This window comes from Suricata suricatta, chromosome 5 (genome assembly GCF_006229205.1).
Source record: "Suricata suricatta isolate VVHF042 chromosome 5, meerkat_22Aug2017_6uvM2_HiC, whole genome shotgun sequence".
Lineage (NCBI taxonomy): Eukaryota > Metazoa > Chordata > Mammalia > Carnivora > Herpestidae > Suricata > Suricata suricatta.
The window spans coordinates 111,316,729-111,329,573 of record NC_043704.1 but is presented as its reverse complement, the minus strand read 5'-3'; the positions used below and the strand labels follow the sequence as shown (position 1 = coordinate 111,329,573).

The window sequence follows — 12,845 nt, the reverse complement described above, 5'->3', positions numbered from 1 at the left end:
CAGGCGCGCGGGGACTGGCAGAGCCACCCTGCGCTGGGGCGCTGGCTCCGCCCGAGTCCAGCTGGCAGCGCTGGGGGCCGCCTAGCGAGGGCCTCTCCTGCCCCGGCTGCGGGCCGGCCCGCGCCAGTGAGCATGCCCGGCTCGCCGCGGCCGCGCGGGGTCTGTCTTCCGGGTTGGGGAGGGGGCCGCCCTTTGGCAAGGCGTCGCCGAAGTCCTCTGGCCACACCCCGGGGAGCCACGCCGGCGCTTTCCCGGGCGCAAACCAGAAGGACAACTTCAGGCGGGCGGGGGCTACGGTGGTGGGCGGGGCGGGACGCGCGCCCCTGGACAGGTCGGAAAAAACCGAGAGGTTTCTCTTTCCCCGGGTTGAGTCACCCGCGCGAAAGGGGAGGCGTGCGGCGCGGGCGGTCGGGCTGCGTCTGGAACGCTGGGTCAGGACGCTACGCTTTGGGCGGGAGCAGGACAGGGGGCTCGCGTGGTCTGCAGCGAGCACAGGACCTAGTACTGGGCTGTTAAAGGTGGGTTTGGACCACTCCTTAGTCCTGCTTCCCACGGTGGGAAGGAGGTAAAGTCTTTATTGATTGACCAGCGGACCTAGCGGCGTTGAATTGAGAGCCACTGACTTGCAAAGCAGGCCAGGATAGGGATGGAGATCATGCTCAGCGTTGGCTAAGAGGAGAGTTCGAGATCACTGGGCGGGCCAGAAATGTGCGTTGGATCTTGAGGCCTCAGGAAGACTGGGTGCATCCTCATTTTTGAAATCCCCCGGAAGTCCACGACAAGTCGTAGGCGCTGGCTTCGCACACCCAGAGGAAGCCCTGGAGAGGTGATGATAGGCCAGAGTGGACAACACATTAATTTAATGTATGAATTGCTTTGTTGTGTAATATGAGCCACTGACACTGGAATTGGGGAAAGGTGCTACAGAAAGAGGAATCAGATGATTCTTTGTAGGAGAGACAGTGAGTGGTAAGGAGCAACAGTCAGGGCTGGGTGAAGAACGGTGCCTTCCATTTACCATGTGTGTGACATTGGCCAAGGTCTTTAATTTCTTTGTGCTTCAGTTTCCTCATCTGTAAAAGTGGAATAAAAATAGTACCTACCTTATGAGTGGGACAGTGAGGATTAAATGAGTTCGATATGTGTGAAAAATTTGGCCTATCCTAAGCACTTCTTCAGTGTTAGCTATTATTTTAAAAATATATTAGTGAGTATTTAATAAATAAAATCATCTTAAAAATACACTGTTAGAGCCCAGAAGAAATAAAGTTTAATCTTATAAAGGCATCTGGAAAGACTACATGTAACGAATTGATGAAATTTGTTCTAAATCTTGAAAAAAAAATTAATAGACATGGTGTCAATCATTCAGTAAATGTTTCCTGAACATTTATTATGTGCCAGCCATTGTTTGGGTTCCGAGAATGGTTCTTACTCAGTTTACGTTCTAGTGAGGGAGCAATGCCAGCAACCAGATACTCCTGAGAGAGGATTTCTGCTTATTAGGTTGGCACGGCACCGTGCAGTGAGGGGAGGGGGAGTGAACCTCAGTCAGCCTCTTAAGACCTTTAACCTCAAGGGGAGGCAGTAACCCACTGTAGATTTTTGAAAAACACAATAGGGGCGCCTGGGTGGCTCAGTCGGTTAAGCCTCCGACTTCGGTTCAGGTCAGATCTCACGTTCGTGGTTCGAGCCCAGCATCAGGCTCTGTGCTGACAGCTAGCTCAGAGCCTAGAGCCTGGAGCCTGTTTGGGATTCTGTGTCTCCTTCTCTCTCTGACCCTCCCCCTCTCATGCTCTGTCTCTTCTGTATCAAAAATAAATAAAGCATTAAAAAATATTTTTAAAAAACACAATAATATGACTGAAACTGAGTTTGTGGAAGGGTACCCTGGAGGAATACAAAATAATAACTAATATTTACTGAGTGTCCACCCTGTACCAGGCATGGATGGCTCTAAGGATTTCTCAACAACCGTACCTGATGGGTACTATTGTTATCTCCATCTTATAGTGGAGGAAACTGAGACACAGGGCGATTAATTTGCTTAAGATGAAACAGCCGATAATGTTGGAAAATGCCTTAGAGTCCCATGCTAACCCCTAGTCTATATCCCTTTCATGCATACTCAACTCCTACTTCTGGCCTGGTTAAGTTGAGATCACACACCAACACGGTCCGAAAACAGTGGTGGAGGCTGGAATAAAGCACCAAATTTGTGGGAACCCTTTACATAAATTCTTTCCTCAGCTGATCTTGAGAGGAAAAAAATTAAGTTGTATCTGTTTTATTTTTTTACCTTTTTAGAGCACAAAGAACATAATAGTGACAATGACAGAAAAAACCACCCATGATTTCACTTTCATCTGAGAACGTATAACATTTTCCACTTTTAATTTAAAACCCAAGTGTATCAAATTTATTATGAGAATTTGTTTTGCTTCCCTCCACCCCTGGCCTCTCAGTTCAGGTGCCCTCCACTCCCAGGGCTTATACTGGAGAAGCCGGGCCCCCACCCTGGCCATGTTGACGTGAGCCTTCAGTGCTCCAGCTAGCTAGGCCGTGGAGGTTCAAAAAGCAATTTGGTTTTGGAGATGTTGAAACAAAGAACAGGAAAAAGTTCTCTGCAGAGACAATTTTTCTAAAAATACAACTAGCTCATCCACTCTTGTCCTGTCAGATGCCTCCCGTGGTATGAAGAAATTTCTTGTTTCCCCCTTTACGTCATTGCACTCTTAAATCGACCAGGGTGATTAAAGAAAAAAAACAAAGTCTCCTCTGGGCAGTTGCTAAAGGTAGGTGGGACAAGAGTGGACAGGCCTGTTGGCTGACCCACATCAGTGACCTCTCCAGGCTGCCAGACTGGCCTTTCTAGTCCTGCTTCTTCCTTGCTCCTTCCATGGGGCTTTTGAATCAGAGAAAGTGGCCTTTGCACTGTGACTCTGTGAACTAGAGAATTCTGTCACAAGGGCATGTGTGCTAAGTTGAATTGTGTTTATTTGCCCTTGGGGGTTCCTACTGTTGCCAAGCTTGTGTTTTATGTGTGACTTTGTGGTCTGGGGAGTGGGGGTCCTCAGTCTTTTGTCATCTCCTGATTAATGACTCATTCGCCACATCTGGTGGATGACAGGCTGGCCTCCTTCCCCCGCCCACTGAGCCCCAGAATGCACAAAAGGGGCAGTCTGTTTGAAGCAGGACACCTCTCCTCATCCCTTCTCCCACTTTGTACTACCACTTAAAGATGAGGGCTGGGGGCACCTGGGTGGCTCAGTCGGGTTGAGCTTCCGACTTTAGCTCAGGTCATGATCTTGCCGATTGTGAGTTCCAGCCCCACATCCGGCTCTGTGCTGACAGCATGGAGGCTGGAGCCTGCTTCAGATTCTGTGCTTCCTTCTCTCTTTGCCCGTCCCGTCCTCATGCTTTGTCTCTCTGTGTCTCTCTCAAAAAAAAAAAAAAAAAAAAAAATGAGTGGTATGCTGAGTAACCTTTCTTTCCTTCAAATATCAGGATAGATCTTATTTGAAAAAAACCTCCCAGGTGAGCCCCTAATCTCACCTAAACTGCTGAACACAATGAAAACTGCTCCAGCTAGACACATGAGCTCTTGTCCTTCTTTCTGGAACTTACAAGTTGTGCGGTTTTACAAATTGGGCAACTTCTACAATCAGGCAAATGGTGTGCATTTTTAGAGCAAAGTGTGGTCAGCTTCTTCTGTTGAGATTTAAAGATGACTCAGGAGTGCACTGAAGCTTGCTGCGTGGAAAGTTCTGATAAGGGGAAAGCTCGTGGGGAATTTTGGAGGTGACTGTGAGGCCTCGTGGTAACTATGGTAGGAACTTTTACTTTTATAAAGTACTTTTATTTGTAGGGTAATTTCCACACACACAAACTTCTTCTGAGTAATTATGGGTATATCTTGAACAATCATCATGCACTTAGTACTGTGTATTGCACTGTGTAGGTGTATGCGTTTGCATTCTTTTTGTCTCCATACTTAGCTAATATTTCTCCAGTGCTCACCCTGGGCCACTGTTCTGAGCACTTTACATAGTTTGATTCTTTTAACCTCCACCATGAGCTATCAGGTGTCTCTTTTCAGATGATGAAACAGGTATGGAGAGGCCAGGACTCTGTTGTAAATGGCCTTTAAGATGTCTCCAGTGATCCCTCCTCTTGGCATCTGCCCCTACTAATTCACTTTACATGACTAGAATGTGGCCAGAGTGATAGCATGTCACTTCTGAGATTAGGTTACAAAAAGACTAAGGCTTCCATCCAGTTGTCTGTCCGTATGTTGCTGAGTCTACTATGGGGGTGAAGCCAGCTTCCATATTGCAAGTAATCTTAAGAAAAACCTTGCACCACAAGGAACTGATGTGTCTGGCCAGTAGCCAGGGAAGATTCCCAGGCCTGGCTGACAATTTAACTGGACTTGTAAGACCCTGAGCCAGAGACCCCAGCTAGGCTGATACACAGAAATGGTGAGACAATAAGTGCATGTTGTTTGAAGCTATTAAGTTTGGGGTTAATTTTTTACATAGCATTATATAACTCATACACTTGTCCAAGGTCCGAAAGCTTGTCTGTAAAAAGAAATGCAAAGCATAGACCCCCCTACTCTATCTTAAATTATTTTTATTTTAATGCTACTTAAGTATATAGAACCAAATCTAGGTATACATTTTTATTAGTGTTGTTTTGATTTTTTATGATTATTTGTTATTACAAAACCAACAAAAGAGAATATAAAAAAAATCCAGAATTCATGCTTTTGTTTTTTATTTTGATTGAAATTCATGCTTTTTAATGATAATTTCATATGATGGAAAATGGGTTAGAATGAAGTCATCATTTCATTTGGAAACAACCTCAGTGTCCACCAACGGAAAAATAGACAATGTAAAGCCATTCTACAAAATCCTCTGCAACTCGAAGACAAACTGCTGTATGAAAAAAATAAGCCACAACCAAGAAACCCTCAAACAATCCCATTTACGTATATAGAACCAAGCAAAACAAAACTACTATTTCTTTGCATGCCTAAAAGGGCATAGAAAGGTCTGGAAGGAGACAGTGAGCTGATGACAGCAATGGTTTCTGGAAGGGAGTGTGAAGAAGGGATGTGGGCAAGCTTTGGCTTTGCTTTTTCTAGATTTCTGTAGTTTCACCTTTTCGTTTGTCTTTGCTTCCTTATTCTTTTCTCTTTTTTTGTAATGAAAATGTATTCATGTGTAATAAAAAAAAATAAAAGTATTGCTCTTATCTGTCTCCTTCCTTTAGCTATAGGGTTGGTGCCAAAATGAGTGATCTATAAAAGATCAGACAGCCAGGAAAGGTGGTCCTGGCATCTGGGAGATGACTTACTGAAATTGGTAATTTAATAAGAATACCTTAAAGGCAGTGTGTGACTGTAACCCGGGGACCATGGAAGGAAAAAAATAGGCAGGCTGAGGGACCCGGTGCTCCAAAGGACATTTCCGGGCAGAAGCCAAAATTCAAAGGTAAAGGTGGAGTTGTGAGCCAAGTAGTTGTGGCCATCGGTCAGCTGAGCAAGTGCAAAGATTTATTTAATTTGGAGGTGAAAGATAAAAGTAGACCCAGGCTTGACTTCTGGGAGCGTTAGTAGCCCAGAAGGGGCACCTCGGTGGCCCAGTAAGTTAGTGTCCGACTTCAGCTCAGGTCATGATTTCACAGTTCGTGGGTTTGAGCCCTGCATTGGGCTCTGTGCTGACAGCTCAGAGCCTGGAGCCTGCTTCAGATTCTATGTCCTTCTCTCTCTCTGCCCCTCCCTCACTTGTGCTCTGTCTCTCTCTGTCTCTCAAAAATAAATAAATGTAAAAAAAATTTTTTAAAGAAGGGGAATAGTATTAATGAGAGCTCACTCTTGCACAGTGCTAACTGTACATCAGATACCCTTTTAGGCACATAACATTTAATTCTTATAAGAACTCTATGATGTATGTAGTATTATCCCATTCTATAAGTGAATCAAGTAAGGATCTTGGAGAGTTAATATCTTGCCCCAGGTCACACAGCTGGTGCATGGCAGAACCGGGATTTGGATCCAGATAGTTTTAACTCCAGTATCTGTGCTCTTCTTAATCACTTGGCCATCCTGCCAGAAATTTTTTTCAAACTCTAAAACAGTGTGATAAAGACCATAACAGAGGCAGAAAAGAAAGGAGGTTAAACTAGTGCTTCTTGGGTAAGTATGAGGAAGATATTAAGAAAAAGGGACATTATTCCAGTTGAGGGGTTTTTTTCTTTATATACTTTTATGTACCGTAACTAACCACGTGCAGGATTGGGTGGATTTTGTTCAGCTGGGCCTTGAAGCAGGTGTCGGAGTCTGACAAGCAAAGAAGGAGGTAAAGAGTGCAGTCGGGGGAGAGGGAGCAGTGCGCATGAAGGTATGGAGCTCTTAAAACTTCTCTTTACCTGGGGAGGCGCCTGTCCTGGCCCCTTATGTACGGCCCCAAATCAGCCCCCCCTCCCCCATCCTCCTCTTTCTGAGCTGGCTGTTGGGGTAGATTCTTGTGTCGGCCACTCTCCCTGGACTGTTTATTCTCAGATCGCTCCCTTTCTGAGACACGGTTTAGCCCTTAGTGAAAAGTGAGGAAAGACAGAGGGGAGAGACCGTGCTGAATACCCTCCCCAGCGCCCCGCCTCCCCGGCCCCATTTTGGATCCCCCAGAGAGCCTCACCCGTGTAGGGCCCAGCACAGAATGCGGATCGTTTGAGAACCAGCAAAACTGACATAACCTTGAGGCCTCAAATAATACATTCCTCTCCTTCAACATCAATTTCATCAGATTAAAAATCCAATAACAGTCTGTCATTGAGCCTGAGAAAAGAGATGGTAATAAAAGGGAGACTCTGACTCCATAATGGAAAGCAGGTGATTTTTAAAATTGGTTTCTCCAGGTGTCTATGCTACGGAAATTGAGAAAAGGTAGAAAAGCCTGTGCGTCTGGTTCTCCTCTTGTCCTGCACGTGCTCCTGCCCCTTCTCTTCGGTTGGATGGGGTGAGTGGTCTCATTATGCCCCTGCTTACCTGGCTGGGATGTGGGGAATCGCCCTCACTTCTCCCTAGTTCTGTCTCTAGCTTCCGGGCACGTACCCCTCTATGCCATCCCTGCTGCCCTGCCTTTCCCGAGGCTCTGCATAAGTCAGCTGGGGACCCTGCCACTTGCCGCCAGCCTCTCTCCTCCAGCACTCTTTGGCCACCTCTAAAGTGCAAACCCTGGTAAGTGAAGGGCAGGATACCGCGTAATGAGAAATAACATGCTAATCATTTACCTTGTTGCATTCACCAAGCGTAAAATTAAGTGCTTACTGCGTGCCCTGCCTCGGGTTAGGTCTGCCTAGGCTCTTTGATGGCAGAAGATGGAACTTACTTCAGACTCACCCAGGACTCTCACGTGGGAAAAAAAGTGGCAGTGTTAGAAGGTCTTGACATTGGAATCAGGAACTGGAAGGCCTCCAGGAAGAGCTAACTTGTGCTCTTTAATTCTTCCTTAAAGAGAGTATTTATTTTTCTTCCTCTTTCTGCAAACTGGCTCTCACTGCTTTCCAGAGCGCAAGGTCAAATGTAGCCAGTCTGTACATTTTGAGTTTATGGTCTTCTGTCTTCCAACTCCTTCCCCCTAAAGGATGAGGCACTGCCAGATCTTGGCTTCAAGCCAATGTCTCAGAAGAAAATCTGATTGGCTCAGCTTAGGGCAGCTGGAAATGTCCTGTCCAGTCACCAAGGCCAGGCTGGCACAGCTTCCCTCAGTGCAAAGATGGTGGCTAGTTGCCCACTCTTGTTGGAGGGTGGAAAGAATTCTGAGAAGTGCAGTTTGGGGCTGGCTAGATGTTCTAAAAGCTGTCTATTATGTATTGGAAGGAAAGGCATGACCTCCGGCTTCTTAGCATGTAGGCCCCAGTGGAGACATTGATTGGTGAGCTGAAGTTAGTTCATACTAATATAAAATACTTTTTTTTGTGGAAAGAAACTGGAGTTTTCAATGCAAGTTTTGAACTTGACTTTAAGGAAGCATAAGGTTTTGAGTTTTGGAGAGAATGGTTTTTGAGTAGAATAGAAGGATTATTGGATCCTAGCAGGAACAAGTGGGAGCAGTAAAGGCCCTTTGGTAGGGTGGCTTCCATTTTGAACGGTGAGCGTTGAGATTAGATGAGTAAGGTGGGAATATTCATTGGAGGGATTTGAATACCAAGTAAGTTTAGACTTGACCAATTAAGCACAGTGAATGGGATGGTTAAATGGAAACAGTATATTCTGGAATCAGACACCTCTCTGAGTCTGTCCCTTCTTGTAGTTTTTTGTGATTTAAACAGGTTTCTCAACTGCAGAATATTAGTATCCTGATCTAGAAAATAGGGATAATAGTACTCGCTTCTCATGAGCATCTATTGTTTTTGTCTGCTCAGCATCCATTCCCACTCCTGACAAATGCTCCTCAGTGCCACTTCGGGTAATCACTCTGGTTTAGGTAGGTCTGACCCCACCTCCCAGCTTGAAGGTGGACACATGGCCCTGGTCAGGACTACCCATATAGGACTTTCTTCAGAATATCCACTGTAAATTGTTGCAGTTCATATACAGACTATGCTATCTGGTATGAATGGCGCCTCCTTGCAAGCGGTTATTTTGTCTACTGTATAATCTGCCCAACTAAACAGAGTTGCAGTGATCCTGGCCGACTAAAGCAGTCCACCCCCTGGCCACAGATCAGGGGAAGGGAGTGACCCAAGTCTGGCCAGTGGGAGGTAATTGTATCACATGAGTCTGTCTGAGAGTAATGCCAACACAGCAGACGAACGAGCTCAGAGATAAAGACAGGCATGAATGCATCACGTGAGCTCCTTGATCCTGAAGCTGTAGAGTTACGTCTCTAGGGGAATTATCAGTTACGTTGCCTCATACTTGTTGAGAGAGAGGCCTCCATGGGTCTCTCTCACTACTATACATTTCACTGCCAAGAATACAAGGCCCTGGCCACTTTTTACTAGGCCATTTCTTGTAGTTCTGTTTGCAGTGAACAACCTTGAAGGAAGAGTTGGTGTCTGCCTCCAGGACAAAAACAAAACAACAGGCATTCTTACTGCTTGCTAGGAAAGTGATAGATTTCCCAAGCTCAGTGTCTCTCAGCTGTGATGCAGACCTACTGTGTGCGGAGCATCCATCTGAGCCATACTGTGTAACCCTGAAGGACTGTGGGTTCAGGGAACCAAAGTAAGTGTGCTAATGCTCATCCTGCTTATTGTACTGTGAATAGTAAATTCCTGTGTCTCTGATCCAACAGCTTTGTCTCTTCTGCCAGCATCCATGAAATAGTAAGGCTAATGTACCAGGTTATAAGTAGGGTACGATTAAATACCAGGTCTGACAATAATCCTCCCCTCATTTTTGTGTCTTAAGTCAGAGGGAATTGAGATTCTGTCACTTGCAATAAAAAGTTCCTACATAAAAGGTAGCTACTTTTTTGCATGGACCTCAAGCATATTGTAGTATAGAGGTGGAATTTAAAGAAAGGTATTAAGCAGGCTGTGTTGTAGCTTATAAACAAGTAATATATTGTATCATTTATCTTGAATGTATCATAGATAAGCTGCTATATAATGATTGCCACTTCAGATAGCTGTGAAATTAGGTGATCAACTAGTTGTTACTTAACCTTCTAATTTCTGTATAAGTCTAATTACATGAAACAGAAGTTGGGGTTTTGATTAATTACTTTGCTTTTCTGTTTGGAGTGTCATTGTAACTCCTGTATTGTAAATGATGGGAAATAATTGCATATGTTAAAAAAATAAATTGTGTAAAAAAAAAATTAAAAAAACATAAAGTTTAAGAAAAAAGTTCTAATTGTCTCCCTCATCGGTTGAGCTAATGTATGTGAAAACATGTGATCTGTACTGGGCTTTCCCAGGTAGCTGTGGTCCTTCAGTAGATGGTCTTATCAAACCGTTTATTGAAGCAAACCACACATATTTAAGGTGTACAGTTCGAGAAGTTTTGACCTATGTATGTACCAGTGAAACTTTATCACAGCTAAAACAATAAAACTAAAGATAGATTATTATTTATTTTTTAAAAGGTTCATTTCATTTGAGAGAGGGGGAAGAGGGCAGAGAGAATGGGAGATAGAGAGAGATTCCTAAGCAGGCTCTGTGCTGTCAGTGTAGAAACTGATGTGGGGCTTGATCTCACGATCAAGTGAGAACCTGATGTGGAGCCTGACTGAGCCACCCAGGTGCCCAGATTATTTTTCCTCTCATCACACTTATTTTTTAACATTTTATTATGGAGATATTAAAACATACATAATAATAAAGGAAATAGTACAATAAACTCTCAGGTACCCATCACCCATCACATCAACATTCTGCCATCTTTGTTTCATTTACCTCCCTCCTACATTTAAAAAAAAATTTATGGAATTTATTTATTTAGGCATTTATTTATTATTTTTAAATCTCTACATCCAAAGTGAGGCTCAGACTCATGATCCCAAGATCAAGTCACATGCTCTACTGACTGAGCCAGCCATCCAGGTGTCCCTACTTTTCTGGAGTATTTTAAAGCAAATTCCAGATATGCTACAGTTTTACACCTAAATACCTTAGTATACATCTTTAAAAGAAAAGAACTGTTTTCTTGAATATGACTACAATAGCATTATCACATCTGATAGAAATTAATCATAATTTTAAAATATCATCTAAAAGACAATCTTTTGTATTCAGTTTCCCCTAATGACTACAAAAATATGTTTATACAATTTTATTTTTCAACTCAAACTTCAAACAACACCCAAAGATTGCATTTGGTTAATATGTCCATCAGGAATCCATTAATCTATAAAAGTTTGTCCTCACTTTTATTTTCCCATATCATTTCTTGGTTGAAGAAACTGAGTCCTCCATGTAGAATTTAACAAATTCCAGGGGTGCCTGGGTGACTTAGTTGGTTAAACATCTGACTTTGGCTCAGGTCATGATCTCATGGTTTGTAGGTTTAAGCCCTGCATCAGGTTCTGTGCTGACAGCTCAGAACCTGGAGCCTGTTTCAGATTCTGTGCCTCCCTCTCTCTGTATCCCTTCCCTGCTCATGCTCTGTCTCTCTCTGTCTCAAAAATAAACAAACAAAAAAATTAAAAAAAAAAGAATCTCACAAATTCTAGATTAGGCTAATTGTGTTCTTTGATGGAGAGAAGCATTCCTTTATTTCTCATATTTCCATGAAACTGGGTATTAGGTCTAGAGCTAAACTACTCATGTGGCAGCTACTAGCCACATGTGGCAATTGGGCACTTTATTTTATTTTTTTAAATTTATTGAGACTTTTGTATTTTTAAAAATATTTATTTATTTACTTTGAGAGATAGAGCATGAGCAAGGGAGGGGGAAAGGAAGACAGAGAGAGAGAGAGAGAGAGAGAGAGAGAGAGAATATCCCTAGCAGACTCCTCACTGTTAGCACAGAGCCCAATGCGAGGCTTGAACTCATGAACCATGAGATCATGACTTGAGCCGAAATCAAGAATTGGATGCTTAACTGACTGAGTCATCCAGCCACCCTGCGAGTGGACATTAAAAAAATTTTTTTTCTTGATGTTTACTTATTTTTGAGAGAGAGAGAGAGAGAGAGAGAGAGAGAGAGAGAGAGAGAAACAGTGTGAGCAGGGGAGGGTCAGAGAGAAAGAGGGAGACACAGTCTAAAGCAGGCTCCAGGCTCTGAGCTAGCAGCACAGAGCCCAGTGTAGGGCTCAAACTCAAAGAGTGCTGTGCTAAATCATGTCCTGAGCTGAAGTTGGACATTTAACCAACTTAGCTACCCAGGCACCCCATCATGAGTGGATATTTTAAATATGGTTTCTCTGAATTGATATGACTGTAGTGTAAAATACATACCAGATTTTAAAGACTTACTATTAAAAATGGAATGTTTTATTAATATTTTTATATTGATTATATATTAAAATGATAATATTTTGGATATATTAGCTACATAGGATATATTTTAAAATTAATCTCACCTCTTTAGTGTAGCCTTTTTAAATGTAGCTATTAGAAGCTTTAAAATCAGGCTCTGTAGCTCTGATTATGTTTCCACTGGACAATGCTGGTTGGGAGGCTGAGTTAGATTTAGATTCAGTTTTTTTCTTTCTTTGACAAGATAATGTGGTGTACCTCTTCTTGTGTCACATCTGGTGATGCGTATTATCCAGTTGCCCTGACTTTTTTTTTTTTCTCATTGTGGTTTTGATTTGTATTTCTTTTTTTTCTTTTTTTTAAATTTTTTAAAAATAGTTTATTGTCAAATTGGTTTCCATACAACACCCAGAACTCTTCCCCATAAGTGCCCTCCTCCATCACCGCCACCTCTTTTCCCCCACCCCCTTCCCCTTCAACTCTCAGTTCATTTTCAGTATTCAATAGTCTCTCAAATTTTGCATCCCTCTCTCTCCCAAACTCTCTTTCCCTCTTCCCTTCCCCCTGGTCTTCCATTAGGTTTCTCCTGTTTTCCTGTTAGACTTTTGAGTGCAAACATATGGTATTTGTCCTTCTCTGCCTGACTTACTTCGCTTAGCATGACACCCTCAAGGTCCATCCACTTTCCTACAAATGGCCAGATTTCATTCTTTCTCATTACCATGTAATACTCCATTGTGTATATATACCACATCTTCTTGATCCACTCATCAGGTGATGGGCATTTAGGCTCTTTCCATGACATTGCTGCTATGAACATTGGGGTACATGTGCTCCTATGCATCAGCGCTTCTGTATCCCTTGGGTAAATCCCTAGCAGTGCTATTGCTGGGTCATAAGGGAGTT

General features: G+C 43.2%; 1 protein-coding gene across 1 annotated transcript in view; it reads right to left on the bottom strand.

Annotated features, from left to right (window-relative positions):
* Positions 1 to 12,845, bottom strand: part of SIAH2 (siah E3 ubiquitin protein ligase 2) — a 92,799-nt gene that overhangs the window by 20,693 nt on the left and 59,261 nt on the right. The window contains exon 2 of the mRNA XM_029938760.1: positions 28 to 480. Coding sequence (XP_029794620.1) covers positions 28 to 480 — 453 coding nt within the window. The remainder of the gene's footprint in view (positions 1 to 27; positions 481 to 12,845) is intronic.